The following is a 19,325-nucleotide window of genomic DNA, read 5'->3' on the forward strand; positions in this document are numbered from 1 at the left end:
GACAAAAGAATTTTAAATAGTATACACTTTTGATTCTATGAAAATGATTGAGAAGATTCCCGGTTACATTTTTTATTAATCAATAATGGTCGTCTTACGTAATATCATGAGTTACATAAAAGGTAAGTTTTATTTTTTTAATCAGGTGATGTCTATTTTCAGATAATTTGTTACTTTATATAATCCCATGATTTTTACTTTATATACTTTATATACATGATTTTTACTTGGTTACTTTATATAATCCCATGATTGCTGTAAATAATTTTCTCATATTTTGCTGCGCAATTTGTTTTAAAATAGAATTAGAAGAAAAGTTTGTTAGAGGAATGGGAATTGCTTTCACAATTTTGTTGCGAAATTACATTGAAAATAAATAAGATAACTAATAACTAAGTTTTTATGTTTGTGTACACGTATACACAGACAGTAAAGCATAAAACGGTTTGTCAAGAATAATTTTAAACCTGTTGATCCGGCTTTTAAAAACTAATAATCCACTGTTATTTTAGTGTTGTGGTTCATACATTTCTTTACATTATGTTGCGTAATTTGTTTTAAAATAAAAGCAGAAAAAAAGTTTACTAGAGGAATGGGAATTACTCCCACAATTTTGTTGCGTGATCTCATTGAAAATAGATAATAAAACTAATTAAAGTTATTATGCTTGTGTGTACGCATATTGGAAGAATCCTAAAAATATTCAGATCACGCTGGCAGTGATAGAAAGATAGTACACAGAGATCAAAAGATTAAAAGAAGCAGACAATTTTGGAACATCTTAAAATTAGTTGTTTTATTTTTTTGTTGAGATTGGTTTTTTGATTGTAAGGTGTGCACAGACCCATCACAGGAATTGAAAGTCATAAAAGCCTTATTGATGCTTCTAATAAATGTTTTACAGCTTAAATATATTTTATTGGTGGTAGCATCCGGATAAACTTATTTACTTTAAAGGAATCGTGTTTGTGTTATTTATTATGGCTTTCTTGGAATGAGCAAAAAAATGCGATATAGTAGAATTAAATGAGGAGTCAGGGTAAAGTGTCAAGGACAATAGTACTGAGTGATTTAATACGTTTTAAAAATTCAATTTGTTTAAAGAAATATTTGCAGTGATTGAAGGGAATCGTATCGGAAATAAAGAAATAGCAGAGTAACAAAGACAACAAGAAAAAGCAGGACAACGAAGATAAGAAAAAAAAGGAACAGAAAAAGGAGAAGAAACAAACAATAATTTGAACAAGACTGATTAACTTTTAGTAACAAGCCAAGTGGTCCATAAAATATTGCTGCTACTCAGCGTCTAAATATTGGTACTGGAGATATTGATACTACTCAGTGGAATACGTTGGATATTCACAAGTTAAATTTACCTGTATATAGTAGTAATTTTCGAGCGTCAGACAAAACAAGCACAGATCACAGATTCTTAAATAAAAGAGAGTCACTTATCATCTTTTCATTCACCTGATATAACAAAATTAACAGCAAGAGAATCTGAAGAATAAATTAACAGCCATGACCAAGTTGAAGAAATTTTATTAAAATTTTTTAATTTAAGTTCTGGAAAATTACGGATGAAATCTATCAAAGAGCGAAGACACCAAATGATAAAAAAATTGCTTCTTTAAAAAGGGTCTCAGTAGTACAGGGTACTCAGCCTACCATGCAAAGTGCAATGAAACACTTGATAACATCCTTGATAACAGTCATGTATTTCATTAAAATATCCTTAGGTGATTCTAGTGAATGATAGAGGATCTGTGTCGATGATTAATGCACTTTTTACTATTTTTGTAGATCTAGTTTCCTAAGACAAATCTAATGGGATCAAGGAATATCTTGATGTTTTCAATTAGTCAGGTGCATGAAAAATCAGTTCTTTTTAATTTTTTTTTAACTTCTTTTATTTCATTTTATTTTATAACCGTCGTTGAATAGCCGACCCAGTTTTGATCTTACGACTACTAATGTACAACTCCGTAGCATTGTAGAATTGAGCCAATCCAGAAGACAAGGCAACGCCTGGATCAGTACCCCCAGAGGTAGTTGGTATGATTTGTTATGGGAGCATGGAGGACTTAGTGACTCGACGTATTTTTAACGTGCATCAGTCACCATTTTCTACACGGGGAGTCTTTTGCCGATGGGGATTGAACCCACTACCCCTTGTGCATGGGCCCAGTGCTCTACCTACCAGGCTGTCCTGTCCCCTTCTTTTATTTTATTCAATTTTTGTGAATGTCCATTTCATTCAGAGTTTAAAGAAATAAAATTAAGTAAAAGTTCTTTTGCTTACGCCTGGCTAACTGAAAAGTACCAACTACTTTTATGCGCATGTTAAGTTTTTTGATCGATTTGGCATAAATGTTCAGCATACTTCAGTTAAGTTCGTCACCCACAGTCAAACTTTGTGTAAATGTTTCATAGAACTGTCAAGCGGATCTTAACCAATCGGAACCTGTTTCGAATCAGGTTTCTACCATTTGCTCTTTTAACTTTGCGTACTATGATACAAGAAAAAGATTATCCCCATCAAACACGGAAAAAAAACATTTTTGGGATTAACAGGCTTTTATGGTCGATATATACTAATATTCTATGTTGTTTTGGAGGAAAAAAGCGAAAAAAAAAATCAATTAACGAGTAAAAAATTTTGTTTACTATTGAAGTTTGAAATGTAATTATATTAAGTTTTGCGCTTGTCAAAAAATGTATAATATAGGAAAAGTTTTTGAAGGGGGAATGAGTTGTAAGAGTTCTAAAAATATCCAGCTAACAGAAGCATTGATAGAAAAACGGTGCACTGAGATCAACAACCAGATCATAGAAAAATTAAAAGAAGCTGATAATTTTGGAACGAATAAGTTCTCACTATTAATTCTAAATAAATTAGTTAAGAGTTGTTAATTTTTGTTGAAACTGTTTTTTTCCTCCTATTTCAAGGTGTTGTGCTAACCGTGATGGAAATGATATAAGCTTTGTTAATGTTTCAAATAATTATTATTATTATTTCTTTTTAATAAAATATTTCTGTTCAGCTTGAATCGGTAAATATACAGATAAAACATACAGATGTTCTGATATTTTACTATTTTGGTTAATATCTTTATTTATTTATTATTTTTTTTATGTAATTTGTTTTAAAATTGAAGATGAAAAAAAAGTTTACACGAGAAATTGGAATAACTTTCCCAACTTTGTTAAGCAATGACTTAGCTAACCAAATAAATGAAATAATTAATTTAAGTTATTGCGTTTGTGTATTCAATCCCTAAAACGAAAAACGGAACATAACGGAAATAATTTTTAATCTAATGATCCTATTTCTATGTACTGAAATGTGATTAATAGTTTGCATACTAATAGACTATGAGAGTAAAAGTTTTCGAATTCATAACTTGAATTTCTTTCTTCTGAAAATATACCTGAATAACCACTGAGAACCTGAATAACCGCTTTTTGCAGTCTTGGGTATCATTGTTTCTTTGAATAAGAGTCAAATTATACGAAGAACATTTAAAACTTCGTACTCTTTTGATACTATATTTTTAATGTTTGCACTTTTCATTAGATATCGTAAATTATCTTTTATTTATTATCTTCTATCTATTATCTTTTATTTAAAATATTAGGATAATTAAAAAGTTTGTTACTAAAATTATCTTACTTTATTTATTTTTGTTTTATACTTACCTAAAATAAATAAAAATTTAACGAGTCAAATTTACATATTTCACACTATTTTTAAACACTAAAAAATCAAAATGAAGCATAAACTGATTCGACAATTTATTTAAAAAAATTGAAATATGAGAATAAAATTTTATGCGGTTCAAAATTAAAATATTTTATAATGAACACTAAAATTCAAGTACAAATGAAGAAAAAAGCTACTTAATATTTTTCAAAACCACCTTTAGCATTGATCACTGCGTATAAACAATCTTCCATAGAATAGAAGAACATTTTTTTTGCTGTCTGCATTAGCGCTAGTAGACTTAATGTTCTCAAATAGCTCAGCTTTGTTTCTAGGAACAATTCTTCCCAGTTCTTTCTTTACTATTTTCAAAAAATTTAAATTTGATAAGCATCTGGTGTATTAGCTAGTCATGGTAGCACTATAATTTTGTTTTGCTCCAGTCAGATTTTAGTTGATTTTGTATGAGGCGAGCATAAATCTTGTTTGAAAATAAAATCGTTCTCAAATATTCATGCAGCGCTCGAGAATATCTTGATATATCTTGATATCTGAAGCAACTTTTACCTTTCCAGGTACGTTTATGCTAATGTAACTTAACACTATCTCACTATAGCTGCAAACAACCGCACATTTCAAGCTTTCTTTAATAAATTTTTCATGTAATCTCTCTATTATTATTTCATCCACCAAACTCGAACGCTTTGACAACCATAAGACACGCATGGACATACTTTCGGCACTAAATATAGTTTTGCAACTCCATAAGTATCTTGATTTTCACCATCTTATTCTTGCAAGCTTTTGTTTTACAGTCGTTAGTGGTTTTGTTTCTGGAACACAAGATTGAAACTTAAATTTGAAGACTCCTTGCTGTCAATTTAGAAACATTAATTCTATCCTTCTTCTTTCCATTTTTTGATCATTAATTCCATCCTTCTTCTTTCCATTTTTTGATCATTAATTCCATCCTTCTTCTTTCCATTTTTTGATCATTAATTCCATCCTTCTTCTTTCCATTTTTTGATCATTAATTCCATCCTTCTTCTTTCCATTTTTTGATCATTAATTCTATCCTTCTTCTTTCCATTTTTTGATCATTAATTCCATCCTTCTTCTTTCCATTTTTTGATCATTAATTCCATCCTTCTTCTTTCCATTTTTGATGCAAATATCGTACTCTTCTGGAAGTTTTTTTTTTTAAACTAAGCTTAAGGTTTGCCACCTCTAGATGGCAACACGATATAGCAACAAAACAAAAGAATTGAAAAAGAGAAGAGATGTCGAAGATGAGAACGAGGATAAGAACAGAGGATGAGCGGAGCGGTTTTTGAAAGATGTGATTTATAATTATTTCTTTATTATTTTTATTTTATGTTTTCGGTTTGGGATGGGGCATAAGTATGTGCTATAATAAATTTGTTTTCTGCTACAGATACAGTTCAGCGTGAAATCAATTTCACATTATGGAAATTTATAAAAAGAACCTGCAAGTGTCACTCTAAGCTGTAAGTTTACTGTCATCTCTGGCTGACGTTTTTACAGTTTTTATTTTCCCAATATTTAGCTTCACTTCATACATCAAAATGAATTATGTGTCTGATTAGAGAAAAGCAATTTTACAGTGATACCGGGAACAGCTATTTCACCAGATCTGAACTCAATTAAAAATTTATTGAGTATAGAAAAGAAAAAAATGTACGAAGGTGCTCTTACAGACAAAACTTAGCTAGTGGAGATTAAGTCTACTTGGGCTAATGCGGTTAAAAAAAAAAACAAAAAAAAAACTTGCTTGTTCCATACAAGATTGTTTATATGCAGTGATCGAAGTTAAAGGCGATAATGTAAAATTTTAAACAACTTATTTTCTTAATTTATAATTAAATTGTAGTGTTTATGATGAACCATTCTAAAAGTTTGGACCTAATGAAGTTTTATTCTAATATTTTGATTTTTTTTCAAAAATGAATTGTCGAATTATACTATATTTTGATTTTTAATGTTTACAAATAATACGGAATATGTAACTTTTCAATTAAACTTAAATGCTTAAAAATAAATTAACAAAATAAGAATATTTTTAATGTCGAATTTTTAAATTTTTCTAACATTTTGAATCAGAGGTGCATTTTCAATATTTACGTTGATTTCTTTCAGTTTAAAATTGATTCATGTAATTTTTTTCGTGAAATTTATAATTTGTTTCAATGCAATTATGTATGTTAAGATGTATGTTTTGTGTGACTTAATTTATAGACTAGAAAAATTGTTATTGATTCAAAATTTAATATTTTTCAGAGATGTTTAAAAAAAAAAAAAAAAAAAGAGACAGAACAGGAAAAAAACAAAATAAGAGATCTTAAAAAAAGAAAAGAGAAAAAAAAGGCGAAGAAAATATATCTAAAAGGGTCAAGCTATAAGAAGATAAGAAGTCAAGCTAATTCAATTTAGTTTCCGATCAGTAAATAAATTTAATTAGTGCTGATACTTAAGTATTTGCGTTATCTTTTGATAGTTTTAAAAACTAAGTTATATTTCGGTTTCCAAACTGTAGTGGCGTCATCTATTATTGTTTTGGGAAATTAGTTTCTTTTTCATATTTGAACAAGCGTAGGAATTTTACCTTTAGAGTTAAGTCGAAAATTTGATAAAATTGATTGCATGTAATGATTAATAAGATTCGAATAACAATTTTTTAGACTTAATTTTGAAAAATTTATTTCATTTAAAAGTTAAAACGTTTATTACGAAAGGAACCATGTACTCAAATCAAAGAACATGGTTCCTTTCAATTTTTTCTTTTCCCTTTCCTCTAATTATTGCGAAGGCTAAAACATTGTATAAGAAAATAAATCCTTAAAGTAGTAAGTTTTCTAAATGTAGTTCTATTGCAATTTGACAGTCTGAAAAAAGCGAATCGAAATTCATTTAAATGTTTGGACTATTTCTCAAACATTTTTTTCATTTTATTTTTTAATACAAAGCTGTTTTCATGAAAAAGAAAAAAAATTAAAAAAATTTTATTACACTTTTTAAATGCATTAAATTTATTTAATCATAAATATAATGATACTTAAAATCAATGCTCCATTTAAATGTGTAAAATATCACAAAATAAATGATCGTTGTAGTTGCAATCCATAATAAATATTCGTTAAATGTTAAGGTTTATTTACATTATCTTTCCCCTTAGCTTTTTTATATTTTCACAATACATCACAAGCTTGTCAAATTGCTACTCCAGCCTCATACGTTTAATATTATTCAAAAAATTTGTATACAATTTTTTTAACCTTTGTTAAAAATCATCGATTTGGAAATGTGTGTACATTTCTGAGTACAGCACTAATACATAGCACTGTATTAAATATTGTATTCTGTATGCGTGTTAATAAGTTTCCTTATATAACCGAAAATGGCAATAGGCTGAAATCGTCCTTTCTCATTATTGTGCCAATATATTCGGTCCAAAAAAAAAACATATAATGGGATCCTTAAATTAATCTGGAAATATTTGACTGTCACCAATTCAGAATTAATAAAAGTTAAAGGGAACTTACCTGTGTTAACTACTTATTTGTCTCTTATTCAAGGGTATCTTTTTTTACTTTTTTTGTTAACAGAGATATTTAATCCACGTTTTTAAATAATATCTTTAACTATTTTTAATAATTATACAATTATATTTAACTTAATTCATTATTCCAGCTCTTTTTTTTGGATATTTTTATTTAAACTTAAAATAACAATCTCATTCAAAATTATAACTTAAAACTAAATAAGATGTACATTTATTATATTAAAAAGAAATTCTATGGCATCACCTTATTTTATAATATTTTGCGATAAAAATATTTAACTTACAATGACTAAACTGTAAATAGTTTACAATTAGTTTTTGATCAAGTTCCTTTTATTTTTATAATATATATTATGAGAAAGTGTGTGTATCAACTAATACGATTGAAAAAAATTGAAATGGTAAGGAAGCTGTCAACTAACTTTTGCCAAATTGCTAATTAATTTCTTTGACGAAATTTTTTTGACTAGTTTTCATGTGAATGAAGTTCCAATTATAGCTGAGAAAAAGTATTTGGTTTTAATTTTATCCCAATGTCCTTTGCGGAGCCCTATATGTGATAATGGAATAAAATTTTAGTTAAAAATGTTTTTAGCCTTAATTTTGATTAATTTATCTGGTACTCGTCAAAGCAATCATACGGATTGGCAAGAGAGAGCAATTTGAATTTAAATATCGATATTTTGCTGTGTTTTCATCGTCATTTGGTATAAGTTTTTGAAATTTTTTTCAAAATGAAAATTGCATTTTCTTTCTTTTTTCTTGAAAAGTGCACATAAAATTGAAAATTTATTTTTCAAAAGTTTCTAAAATTAAATAAAAAGAGAATCATCGAAATCACGCCACAATGTTTTAAAATCATCTATTTGATGAAAATCATATTACAGTATTTTCAAAACATCCAGTGTCCACTGCAATCACATATATTAATGTGACATGTTAAAATGTTCAAATAAAAATTATTTTCGTTAATTTATAAGCTTACTGTAAGCAGTGTTATCTATGGAAAAAAATTTGAACAAAAATCCGACCCTCGTTGAGGATTAGTTCATGCCTTGCTACATGAATGTGCGACCAGAATTTTATTTATATCTTTTTCTGCTATAATTTTTCTTTAAAAATTGGTTAGTCTAATTAAAGTTATCCAATAGAAAAAATACAAACTCTTACTTATATTTTAGAAAAATAGCTAATTGTGTTTAATTGGTATATTATCAGTGTCTCAAGTAACAGTTAATTAAAATAGATTGACCTGTATAAAAAGAGAAATCGATAGTTCATAATTCTAATACAATGAGAAAAATACAAGAGCTATGAAATGGTATTTTGATGAAATTAATGTTTATTACATTACAATACAACACAAATTCACTAGTCATGCAAATTAAAAAGTGAAAGAAAAACATTTTTAAAAGAGAATGCATCTTTGTGCATGTTTTCATGCAGCAAGTTTGAATATAATTTTATAGTAAATAATGCTGAAGAAATTTTTCCATTTGCTTTTTTTACGCTATGTTTATAAAAAATTTACAGTTTTATCATTTTTGAAATTGTGACTCGCAATAGTTTAATTTGACCATGTAGAATAGCGTAGAAAATGTAAATCAATCTATGATATTCGTCGAAATGTTCTGTTCTCATTTGCTAAGATATAAATCATTTGCTGTAGCAAAGAATTTAAAAACAGGGTTACCAAACTTGGCAACCTTAGCACCATTGAAAAATAATTGCTCCACATGAAAATACTTGCACGGCAATACACTTAATATAATATAGACATGAATTGTTTATTGTCAGTATTTGAAAAAATATATTTATATGTTATTACGAAAAATTTTGTACACCGGCTTTCATTTCAATTAATGATAATTACTTAAATTTGAATGAAAATATTTTTAATTCTAAACGTTCTGTAGCTAGAAGTTAGTGGGTTTAAATCCCCCTAAATTTTTGATTAAAGCAAAATGTATACATTGAGTTTACCTAAGCAATGTAAAAATTTTGCGTTTAACTTATCTTTCAGTAATCAGATTTAGAGTTAGTAATTTCCACAAATTGAATCGAACAAGTAATTATTTCATGATAAATACATACGAAGTAATTTTTAAATGAAATATAATATTGTTGAAAACATTATTTCAGTTAGCTAAAAATAGTATTCCAGAAGTATGCGATTGATATTTTTTACTAAAATTACCGATGTAATAAATATTTTCAATCTTAAAGAACTATATAGCTCCTTGTCACAATATTACGTTTTCTAGTTTTTATACATTGCCAATAGCATAAATATTTATAAACATAGTTTTATTAGCTAAATTTCACATATGGATGTATAACGTTCTTGATTTCAATAATAATGATAAAAATGAGGATTTAACACTATTGAAAACAAACAATTTAATTGATAAGTTCTATAAACTCAACGAAGTTTGAGTGGATATTTATGAAGCTATAATTGGACATGGACTTTTACAGCCACCAAATACTTTATCCAACTCAACAGCTGTAGCAAGAGTCAAATGGTCTTTGAAATGCCCACTAACAGCTTGGATACCAATAGGTACTCCATTATAAAATCCAGTGGGTATCTGCGAACTAGGAAAACCTAAAATACTGAATATACAAGTGTAGGCAATATTGGGGTATTTGGGAATGGTCATGAGATAATGAGGAGGTGGTTCTGGATGAGTCGGTATCAGGAGAATGGCATCTTCGCTGAAGATTTCCTGGAATTTCTTCTCTAATTCTTGGTATTTCTGCAAGCATTTGTAGTAAAAGGCATCTTTGGTCCTTCTGTCAACCATGGCGAAGTAGATGGCCGGCCACGTGTGATCGGAGAGTCGGAAGATGCTTTTGAAAAGTTCCCACCAGAGGTTGATTTTGCCGCTTTCACCGGCTAATATATAGAGTGTGTTGGTATTTTGAAAATGTAATACTTTGATTTTCTTTTCAATTAATTTTGATTTTCTTTTCAATTAATTTTGATTTTCATTTCTCTTATTGCAAAAATAAGTATCTTATTTTTAAGTTATTGATAATTATTGTTGTGAAAAATGGCATATTTATGGAAATTAGTTAAATCAGAACTGGTAATTTTAGCGAATGAATTAGAATTAGATGTAAAAGAAAATAACACAGTTCCAGAGATAAGAAATAAAATTGTAACGCAAGATAATTATGACGAATCTATAACTAAAGAAATAGTTAATAGAATTTTAGAAGAAAAACGGGAGAAATCAGAATTACAACTTTTAAGAGAAAAGGTTTTAAGTCTAGAAAATAATGACAAAGATATATCCTATTTAGGTAAACTAGTAAAAGCTGATTTAATTGTTTTGGCAGATGAGTTAGGAATATTAGTAAGTGATACCGAACCAGTTTCCGAAATCAGGAAAAAAATAATATCAGATGAAAATTACAATGAGGGGTTAACCAAAGAAATTGTAAGTCGTATGCTAGAAGAAAAGAAAGAAATGCAAGAATTACAAATTTTAAAGGCTAAAAATCAAGAACTTGAACTTTATAAATTAACTTTTCAAAGTAATGATAAGGAAACACGTTCAAGTGTAAATTCATCTAATGTAAACATTTCCTTAATGAGATAGTCACAACCGTTTGACCCCCATAAAGAAGAGATATTTTTGTATTTAAAAAATTTCGAAACTAAGGCCAAATTGGCTAATATTCCCGAAACCGAATATGTTGTTTATTTATTGAATATGTTACCCCATGATATTGTTAACCAACTAACACGGGAACCGGGTGAATTGGCTCATGATTATTCACATATAAAAACCTTATTATTAAAAAGGTATAAACATAATCCAGAGCAATTAAAATTTAAATTCTTTTCAACTCATAAGAAATCTCAAGATTCTTGGCGCGATTTTTGCAATGAAATATCTGCTTACTTTAATGATGGGTTAGCTGAGCTTAAGATAGAATCATTTGAAGAATTAAAGGAATTAATTATTGCTAACCAAATCAAAACTAGAGTACCAAATGAAGTAAAGCAGCATTTTCCTGATACATGGAATTCTATGAATAGTTCTTTAAATTTGGCAGAAAAACTAGATGAATTTGAATCTTTAAGAATCGGTATGAATTACAGACAGGTACTAAACCGAAACAATTTTCTCCTACTTTGCAGAGACGCGCTGCAAATAATGCACCACAAGTAAAAAGAAATTTTACAAATAATTATCAGAGTGGTCCCGGACAGTTCAGATACCAGACTGATCAACAGCATTATATGGGACGAAATTATAATTACCCATATAGGGCTGGTTTCAATCAGTATAGTAATCAGTCTAAATATAATAGTAATGAAATGAAACGATCAGCTGAAAAAACTCACCACGGAACTGTTTCTGATAAATCTTCCCGAAACAAATATGACAAAAAGAGTGAAAATTATAATGATAAGTCTTCTCAAAACAAATGTAACAAAAATGTTGGAAATGGTGTTGAAAATGGTATTAATGATCAATGACAATTAAATTCTTTATATTTTTGTGATATGATTATGTCGGGAAGTGATGGCACAAAAATTGAAATTCCGGCCCTTTGTGATACTGGAGGAACAATATCAATTATTCCATCAAAATTATTAAAAAATATTTACTATAGAAAAATTGAAGAAAGAGATAAGGTGCCATTGCAACAAACACAAGGCAAAATTCATGATTTTGATTTAATTGAAATAGATGTTTGTATCGGTAAATTGACAAATAAAATTAAAATGTATAGTATTAATACGAATTTGAATTATTGTTTGCTATCACTACCTGACATGTACGTATTTAATATTAAAATAGATTTTGATAAAAGAATTGTTATTCAAGGTGAAAATGAAATCAAATGCTCTAAAAATATTATAACTCAGTCAAAATGTTTATGTCTCAGTGTAGTTAAGGATAGTCTTTGCTCATCACCAACGAGTAAATATTCTAAATCACTTGAATCTGTGGATTGTCATTCACCACAGGAAATAGTAGATAAGAGACTATCCTTATTAAGAGAAAAATATAATGATATTTTTAGTGAGGATAGATATGATGTTGGACTCATAAGATTAGAGCCTCAGAAGGTTATTCTTACTTCTGAATTGCCAATATCTTTACGTCCATATCGTTGCTCTCCTCAAGATAATATAGAAATTGAGACACAAATTAAAAAGTTGTTAGAAAATGATATTATTAAACCTTCACATAGTCCCTATTCAGCCCCTGTAACGATGGTTACCAGAAAAGATGAGGGAAAAAGAAATAGACTTTGTATAGATTTTAGACGATTAAATTTAGTAACAAAATCAGATGCTGAACCAATCCCTCGAATTGATATTGTTCTTGATGACTTAACAAATGCAAAATATTATTCTAAAGTGGATTTATGTTCAGGTTTTTGGCATTTAAAAATTAGAGATTGTGACACTGAAAAATTTGCGATGACCACTAATTTTGGCTTATATGAATGGTTAAGACTCCCTTTTGGATGGAAGAACAGCCCAAGTATATTTCAGCGAGCTATCCGCCAAATACTACAAAAACATAATATTAAATTTGCTAAAAATTTCTTTGATGATATTATAATTTATAGTAATTCTCTTGAAGAGCATTTAGCTCATTTAGGAAAAATTTTCGAAATTTGTAGGTTAGAAAATATCAAATTAAAAGGTTCTAAGTGTGATTTTTGTAAAACAAGTATTAAGTTTTTGGGTTATGAAATTTCCGAAGGTAAATGTTCTCCTAAAGATGCAAATATAGAAACAATTAAGAAACTTCTGCCTCCTCATAACGTCAAGTCATTACAAAGGTTTTTAGGTTCGATTAATGTTTATCATCATTTTATTCAAAATTACGCAAAGTTAAGATTGCCGTTAAATAAATTACTTAAAAAAGATGCTAAGTTTGTTTGGTCTGAAGACTGTCAAAAATCATTCGAAGAGATAAAAAACGCGTTAATTTCCAAACCAGTTTTAAGTCTTTTCAACCCACAAAGAAAATGTCATTTGTATGTAGATGCTTCTGGTGAGGCTATAGGTGCAGTCCTTAAACAAGAGCACCCGGATGGAACACAACATCCAATATCTTTCCATTCGAGGCAATTAAGAACTTATGAGAAAAATTATTCAATTACTGAGTTAGAATGTTTAGCAATAGTAGATGCTCTTGATAAATATCAACATTATCTTCATGGAACACCTTTCACCATACATACAGACCACGCAGCTCTAGTTTGGTTGAGAAATGTGAAACATCTGACCGGTAGATTATTTAGATGGTCTTTAAAGTTATCAATGTATGAATATGAGATAAAATATAAAAAAGGAAGTACTAATTTTGAGGCAGATATGCTCTCTAGAAATAAAATTTCTCACCATAATTGCTATCCAACTCATTTAATTCAAAAAGAAAAATTAATTGAACATCAAAGGCTTGATAATGTAAATAATCCTAATTTTAAGAAAATTAATGATGTTTTAACTGTTAGTAAAAAGGGTTTAATTAAAATTGTAGTCCCCTTTTCCTTAAGAGAAGAATTAATTTCAAAAGTACATGAAGAATATGGTCACCCAGGTGTAAAGAAAAAGTTAAGCATTATTTCCCCATACTATTATTGGTCAGATATTATTAAGGACATTAGTAATTATGTTAAGCACTGTGAAACTTGTCAGTTTAATAAGATCTCACACTTGAAAAAATACGGTTTGTTACAGTCAATGCCACCCTGCAAAGAACCTTTTGAGTTAATATCACTGGATTCTGTAGGTGGTTTTAATTATTATAACTCTTCTAAAAAATATTTGAATATTGTAGTTGAACATTGTACCAGATATATCTGGGCTTTTTGTAGCAAAAATATTACATCAGAAGTGTACTCGAATTTGTTGAAGCCTTTATTTACATCCTATGCCCCAAAGGCTTTATTAACTGATAGGAACCCAGCATTTACTTCCAGTCGATTTAAGAAATTTTGAGAAATCATAATGTAAAACAGTTGCTGACAACTAGTCACCATCCACAATGTAATGGAAAATCAGAAAGGGTAGGACAATCAATAGTTACTAGATTAAAATGTAAAGTAAATAACTTTTCTAAAAAGATTCCTTGGACTAAATTTCTTTATCAAGTTGTGTCTGAATATAATAATACTCCTCATGCTGTTACAACTTTTCCATCTGCTTATTTATTGTTTGGCTCCTTGCCTTTTGATTCCCCTATTGATCAACCTTTATACCCCCCAGTCGAAAAAGCCAGAGAAATAGCTTTCGAAAAAACCAAGGAACGTCATTTGAAAAATAAACTTAGATATGATTTAAAATTTAAAAATGCAGATTTTAAAGATGGAGATTTGGTAATAATGGAAGAATATAAATACCCTAACACTAGAAAATTAACTTCTCCTTCTTCAGGCCCTTACACTATATTAAGGAAACTTTCTAATGTAAACTTTGAAATAGATAAATATAATAATCAAACTGAAATCGTTCACTCTTCCAAATTAAGATATTTTTATCCAGTTGAAGAATTTCATTTAACACCAGAAGGTGAAAATTAAGAGTACATTTTATGTAAATTTTAGTCAATTTCTGTTATGATATTTTTGTAATTTTGCTATAAGGAAAATTCGAATTTTGTAATTTATTAAAAATGATACTGAACTGTTATCAATAATATTAATAAGAAGAATTATTGAAGGAAAAATTATGAATTTTGTTATACATTAAGACTAAGTTTGAACTGTCATATATATTGATGATGATGAGAAGAAATATTACCCCTTTTCTGGAAGATCCGACCCCTAATTAGTGAAAACCAGCGTAGTGTTTACCCATACCTGAGATAACAGATTATGTGGACGAAGCTTTATCTTTTCTTTTGCCTTTGTGGAAATATTAAACCACAAATGCATATAATTGATGATTACACACTTAAGGTTGCCAGGATCTTCCATAACTGGAAATTATGTTTGGAATTGTATTTTTCTTTACTTTATATTTTGATGTTTGTATTTTATGAAGGTGTTTATACTTTATACAGTGACATGTAGTCACAAAGAATGAGAAGTGGCAACGATGCCAAAAATTGTTTGTGGAAATGAGTACAAAAAAATGAATATTGGATGTGGAATGAGTACTAAAATTGATTATTTTGTGAAAATAAGAAAAGTTGTTGTAAGGTATGTACTAGAAAGAATAGTGATTACTGAGATTAAGTAGTGTATTTGAGATTTATAGAAATGAAGAGGAAAGTTAGTTTTTTTTTTACTAGAAGTATTTTAAGGAGTTAGTTAAAGAGAATATTTTGAATAACTATTTCAAAGTGTAACAGAAGAGGGAAAATTTATGAGTATTTTAAAGCTCTGTGAGATGAATATTTAAGAGATTTTTGTTAGAGATTTAGGATAATGATGAAGTTTTATAAGCATGCTAATAGGTCCTCAATCAAGTGACTAATGTCACAAGGATTTAAACGTACGTAGCAATTTTTAAGGCCTATTGTTTAGTTGCAACTACATTTTTATATTTATATTTTTAAAGTAGATGTTTCTTTAGCATCTTAAGAAGTAGAATATTGAGTGTTTTTATAAATGTTTTATATAATCTATTTTAAAAATTTTTGAGAGTTAGTACGAAACCATTGCAATTGAGGTAGTTTCATATGTTTTGTTAACATTATATTTGAATATTGTTTTTATTTTTAGATTGTTTTTGTAATTCAGATCATGTGATCTGAATCATCCAGATTAATATTCATTTTAAATAGTTAAATAGAAGATGGTAAGTAAGGATTTTGATCTTTCCTCAATGAGATGTGATGTGGAGCCTGATCACCTCCGGGTCAACACCTTGGAGAGGGGGGATATTGTAGTATCTAAAATACTAGCTTAATAAAATTAAAAGGATCTTTTGAGACTAAACTCAAACAGAATTATATCTATCTGCAGATAAACTTATCTGGTCTCAGAGAACATTAAATTTCTCTTTCACATACTTAACTTGGCTCTTCGCGTATACATTTAGTCCCGTTGAATAGCGATGAAATCTTTATTTATAAAATGAATCCACCCCGCACAATAAGAAGCCAAATTCCCATGAAAATCAAGACTATGTTGAGATATTAATTCATCTCCATCTGGTCTTCAGATGTTACAGAACGCCGGTCCTAACAAAGAAGATATAAAAAATGGTCTGGATTATTTGGGTCACATGACATGAAGGAAATTATATGTAACACGTTAAAAAGTGTACACTTATCTTTTAGAAATGAAACTGTAAGCATCTATACAGGAGCTCTGCTCCGTGTATATATAATCTGTAAATAGATTCCTTATTCTTAATCTCAATAAAAGCATAGAAAATGCAATATAATGATGAATGAAAAGCCACGGCTAAAGAGTTTATGAGGAAAATAGAGGAGGAGCACTACATATATATATATATATATATATATATATATATATATATATATATATATATATATATATATATATATATATATATATATATATATATATATATATATATATATATATATATATATATATATATATATATATATATATATATATATATATATATATATATATATGTAATAACAGGGCTCCAACCCTGTTATCAGTGTTGTATTTAGCTTGAAATAATTGCAGTCTTAAGCCATCATACGTTCTAAACAGGTTTATTAAATGTAGGCTGGTATTGCTAACAATTCACGTCCCCACTCCTGAAAAGGAGGGGGAGTGGACAAGACTCCGGACAATTCCGGCACAGCTTATCAGGATCACATTATGATGAAAAGGACACGCAAAACTATGCGCTCTTACGTTTTATACCAACATAGATTTGAGGTAAAAAGGCACGTTTCGTACATTCCTTGTATCCTTACGCATTAAGGAAAATCATTTCTGCTTCCTTATATGGAATTGAAAAAGGGAACGATTCTAAAAATAACTCTTCCCTTGAAATATAAATCTATTTATATTTCAATGGTATGTTTTCAGCCTTGAATTCCCAAAATAGAATCTCTCTACGCTTATTCTTTAACAAAGACATTTTATGAAAACGAAAGAGATTTAATTCTTTTATTAATACAAAAGTATTTACTTTTTGTATTACATCCCCCCCAAAAAAAATTTTTGGTGAGCCAAAATAAAAAAATTTTAGAAAACTTTAATTTTAAAATTTTTAGGTTGGTACGACTGTTCCTTTTTCCCTACTAACAAACAACATCTTTTTAATTATGAGAAGAAAAAATATTACTTACAATGACAAAAATATGAAAAACATGATTATGTAATTTATCTATTTAGTAACTAAACAGAAAGAAAATTAAACATTTATAAAACTAATCTACTAAAATTTTCAAAAAAAATTTTTCCCACAAAAATATACAAAATTTTATGGAAACGAACTGGACAACAAGTGTCATTTAATCAGAATTTAAGATTCTGTGTGGTTAAATGATTATTTACTTGAAGAAATAAAACTATTCCACTAAAATTTTAAAAAACAATTTTTCACACAAAAATATACAAAACTTTTATGCAAATGAACTGGACAACAAGTGTCATTTATTTCGAATTTAATTTCAACATTTGTGGTTTGTGATATTTCCTAAGCTTTGATACATGTACTTTTTCAAAATTTTGTTTACTTAAATTTCTTTTTAGTTATTTTGTTTTTGTAATCAGTTTCTTGGTCATTCTTTCTTTTTCCTATTTTTCCTTTTATTTTTTGTTTTTGTTACCCTTTACATATTTTTTCGTCGATATTAACCTGATAATGAACGCATCCATTACCTAGAGCTATCTTCGAATCATTTGAACTTTTTGGACATTCTTTCTTTCTATTTTTTGATGTTTACTTTTACTGAAACATCCTTAACATTCATTTTTTCGATGCTTACTTTTTTGAAACATCATTCTTTTCTTTTTTCGATGTTTACTTTTTTTTGAAACATCTTTTTCACCATTTTTAACCTTAACATTTTGAGAATTCTGCTGTTTAATGTGCAAAGATAAGTTGTCACTTTCAGAATTAGCAGAGATGATCAGTCTCTTTCCAAATAGAATAACAACTGGTCCGACACAATGAATAAACAAACAAAAATCCCTGCAAGGCTACAACCCTACTAAAGCAGTATCAAGTATGAAACTTTAATTATGAAGATAAATCAGTATCAAGTATGAAACTTTGCTGAGTTAAAAATTTGGCCTATCGTAATAAGGGAGTCTCACAAATTTTGTTAAGTGTTAACTGTCCGTTTGATTGGGTTTCACATTTTTTAAAATAGGAATTTTTAGTTTTGACCAAGTCCGAAAAAGTAAGAGAATTACAAATTTCTTTAAGTTTGTTTGAAAACTCTTCATCGTTAGGTTCAAAAGATAGTTTTGAAAAATTTAATTTTTAATGTGGCTAGATCTTGAAAAATCATTAGAAAACAAAAGTTTAAACAATGACTTAATTTTGTTTGCCGTCACTAATTTAATTGACGTTTGAACCATATTTTTTTTTCCCAAAAAAAAAACATTTTAAAATGCACGATAAATACAGTACTATATCATAATTTTATATTAAAAAAAATATCTAAACACAAGAAATACAATCTAACTCTGAATAATACTCTATTCCATTATTCAAAATAAAATATTTAGATTACTACTCATATCTAATATTACTAAAATTTTTAATCACAACATTGAGAAAGAAAATAAAAATGAGAGAGTAAAAAAAAAAAAAAAATATCTACAGTAAATCCTTTCCATTAGCCACACTTTTCTCCTTTGACCTTCATCTATTTTTCTTTGACGAGAGACACCAAACATATCATTTTTTTTTTTCTTCTTTCGCGCACTTAAATCGTAGCAATTCATGAATATTCATGATTAAGATTCGCGCACATTCACTTTTTATTTCACAACTTGAGTAGTAAGAATTGTAGGATCACTCGGTGTCGAATCACTACCATGTTTGATGTTTCTTCCAACTTAGAGGCACTATGGAATTGTAGGGTCATCGGATGGGATACTTTCACTGGT

General features: G+C 28.4%; 1 protein-coding gene across 1 annotated transcript; it reads right to left on the reverse strand.

Annotated features, from left to right (window-relative positions):
* Positions 1–9,597: 9,597 nt before the first annotated feature.
* Positions 9,598–10,202, reverse strand: LOC147809427 (fatty-acid amide hydrolase 2-like). Its single transcript, XM_087164107.1, has one exon. The coding sequence runs from the start codon at positions 10,088–10,090 to the stop codon at positions 9,728–9,730; it is 363 nt and encodes a 120-aa protein (XP_087020233.1). The 5' UTR covers positions 10,091–10,202; the 3' UTR covers positions 9,598–9,727.
* Positions 10,203–19,325: the final 9,123 nt, after the last annotated feature.

The sequence above is a fragment of the Parasteatoda tepidariorum genome, chromosome 5 (genome assembly GCF_982258835.1).
Source record: "Parasteatoda tepidariorum strain Cologne lab strain chromosome 5, Ptep-v5.0, whole genome shotgun sequence".
Taxonomy (NCBI): domain Eukaryota; kingdom Metazoa; phylum Arthropoda; class Arachnida; order Araneae; family Theridiidae; genus Parasteatoda; species Parasteatoda tepidariorum.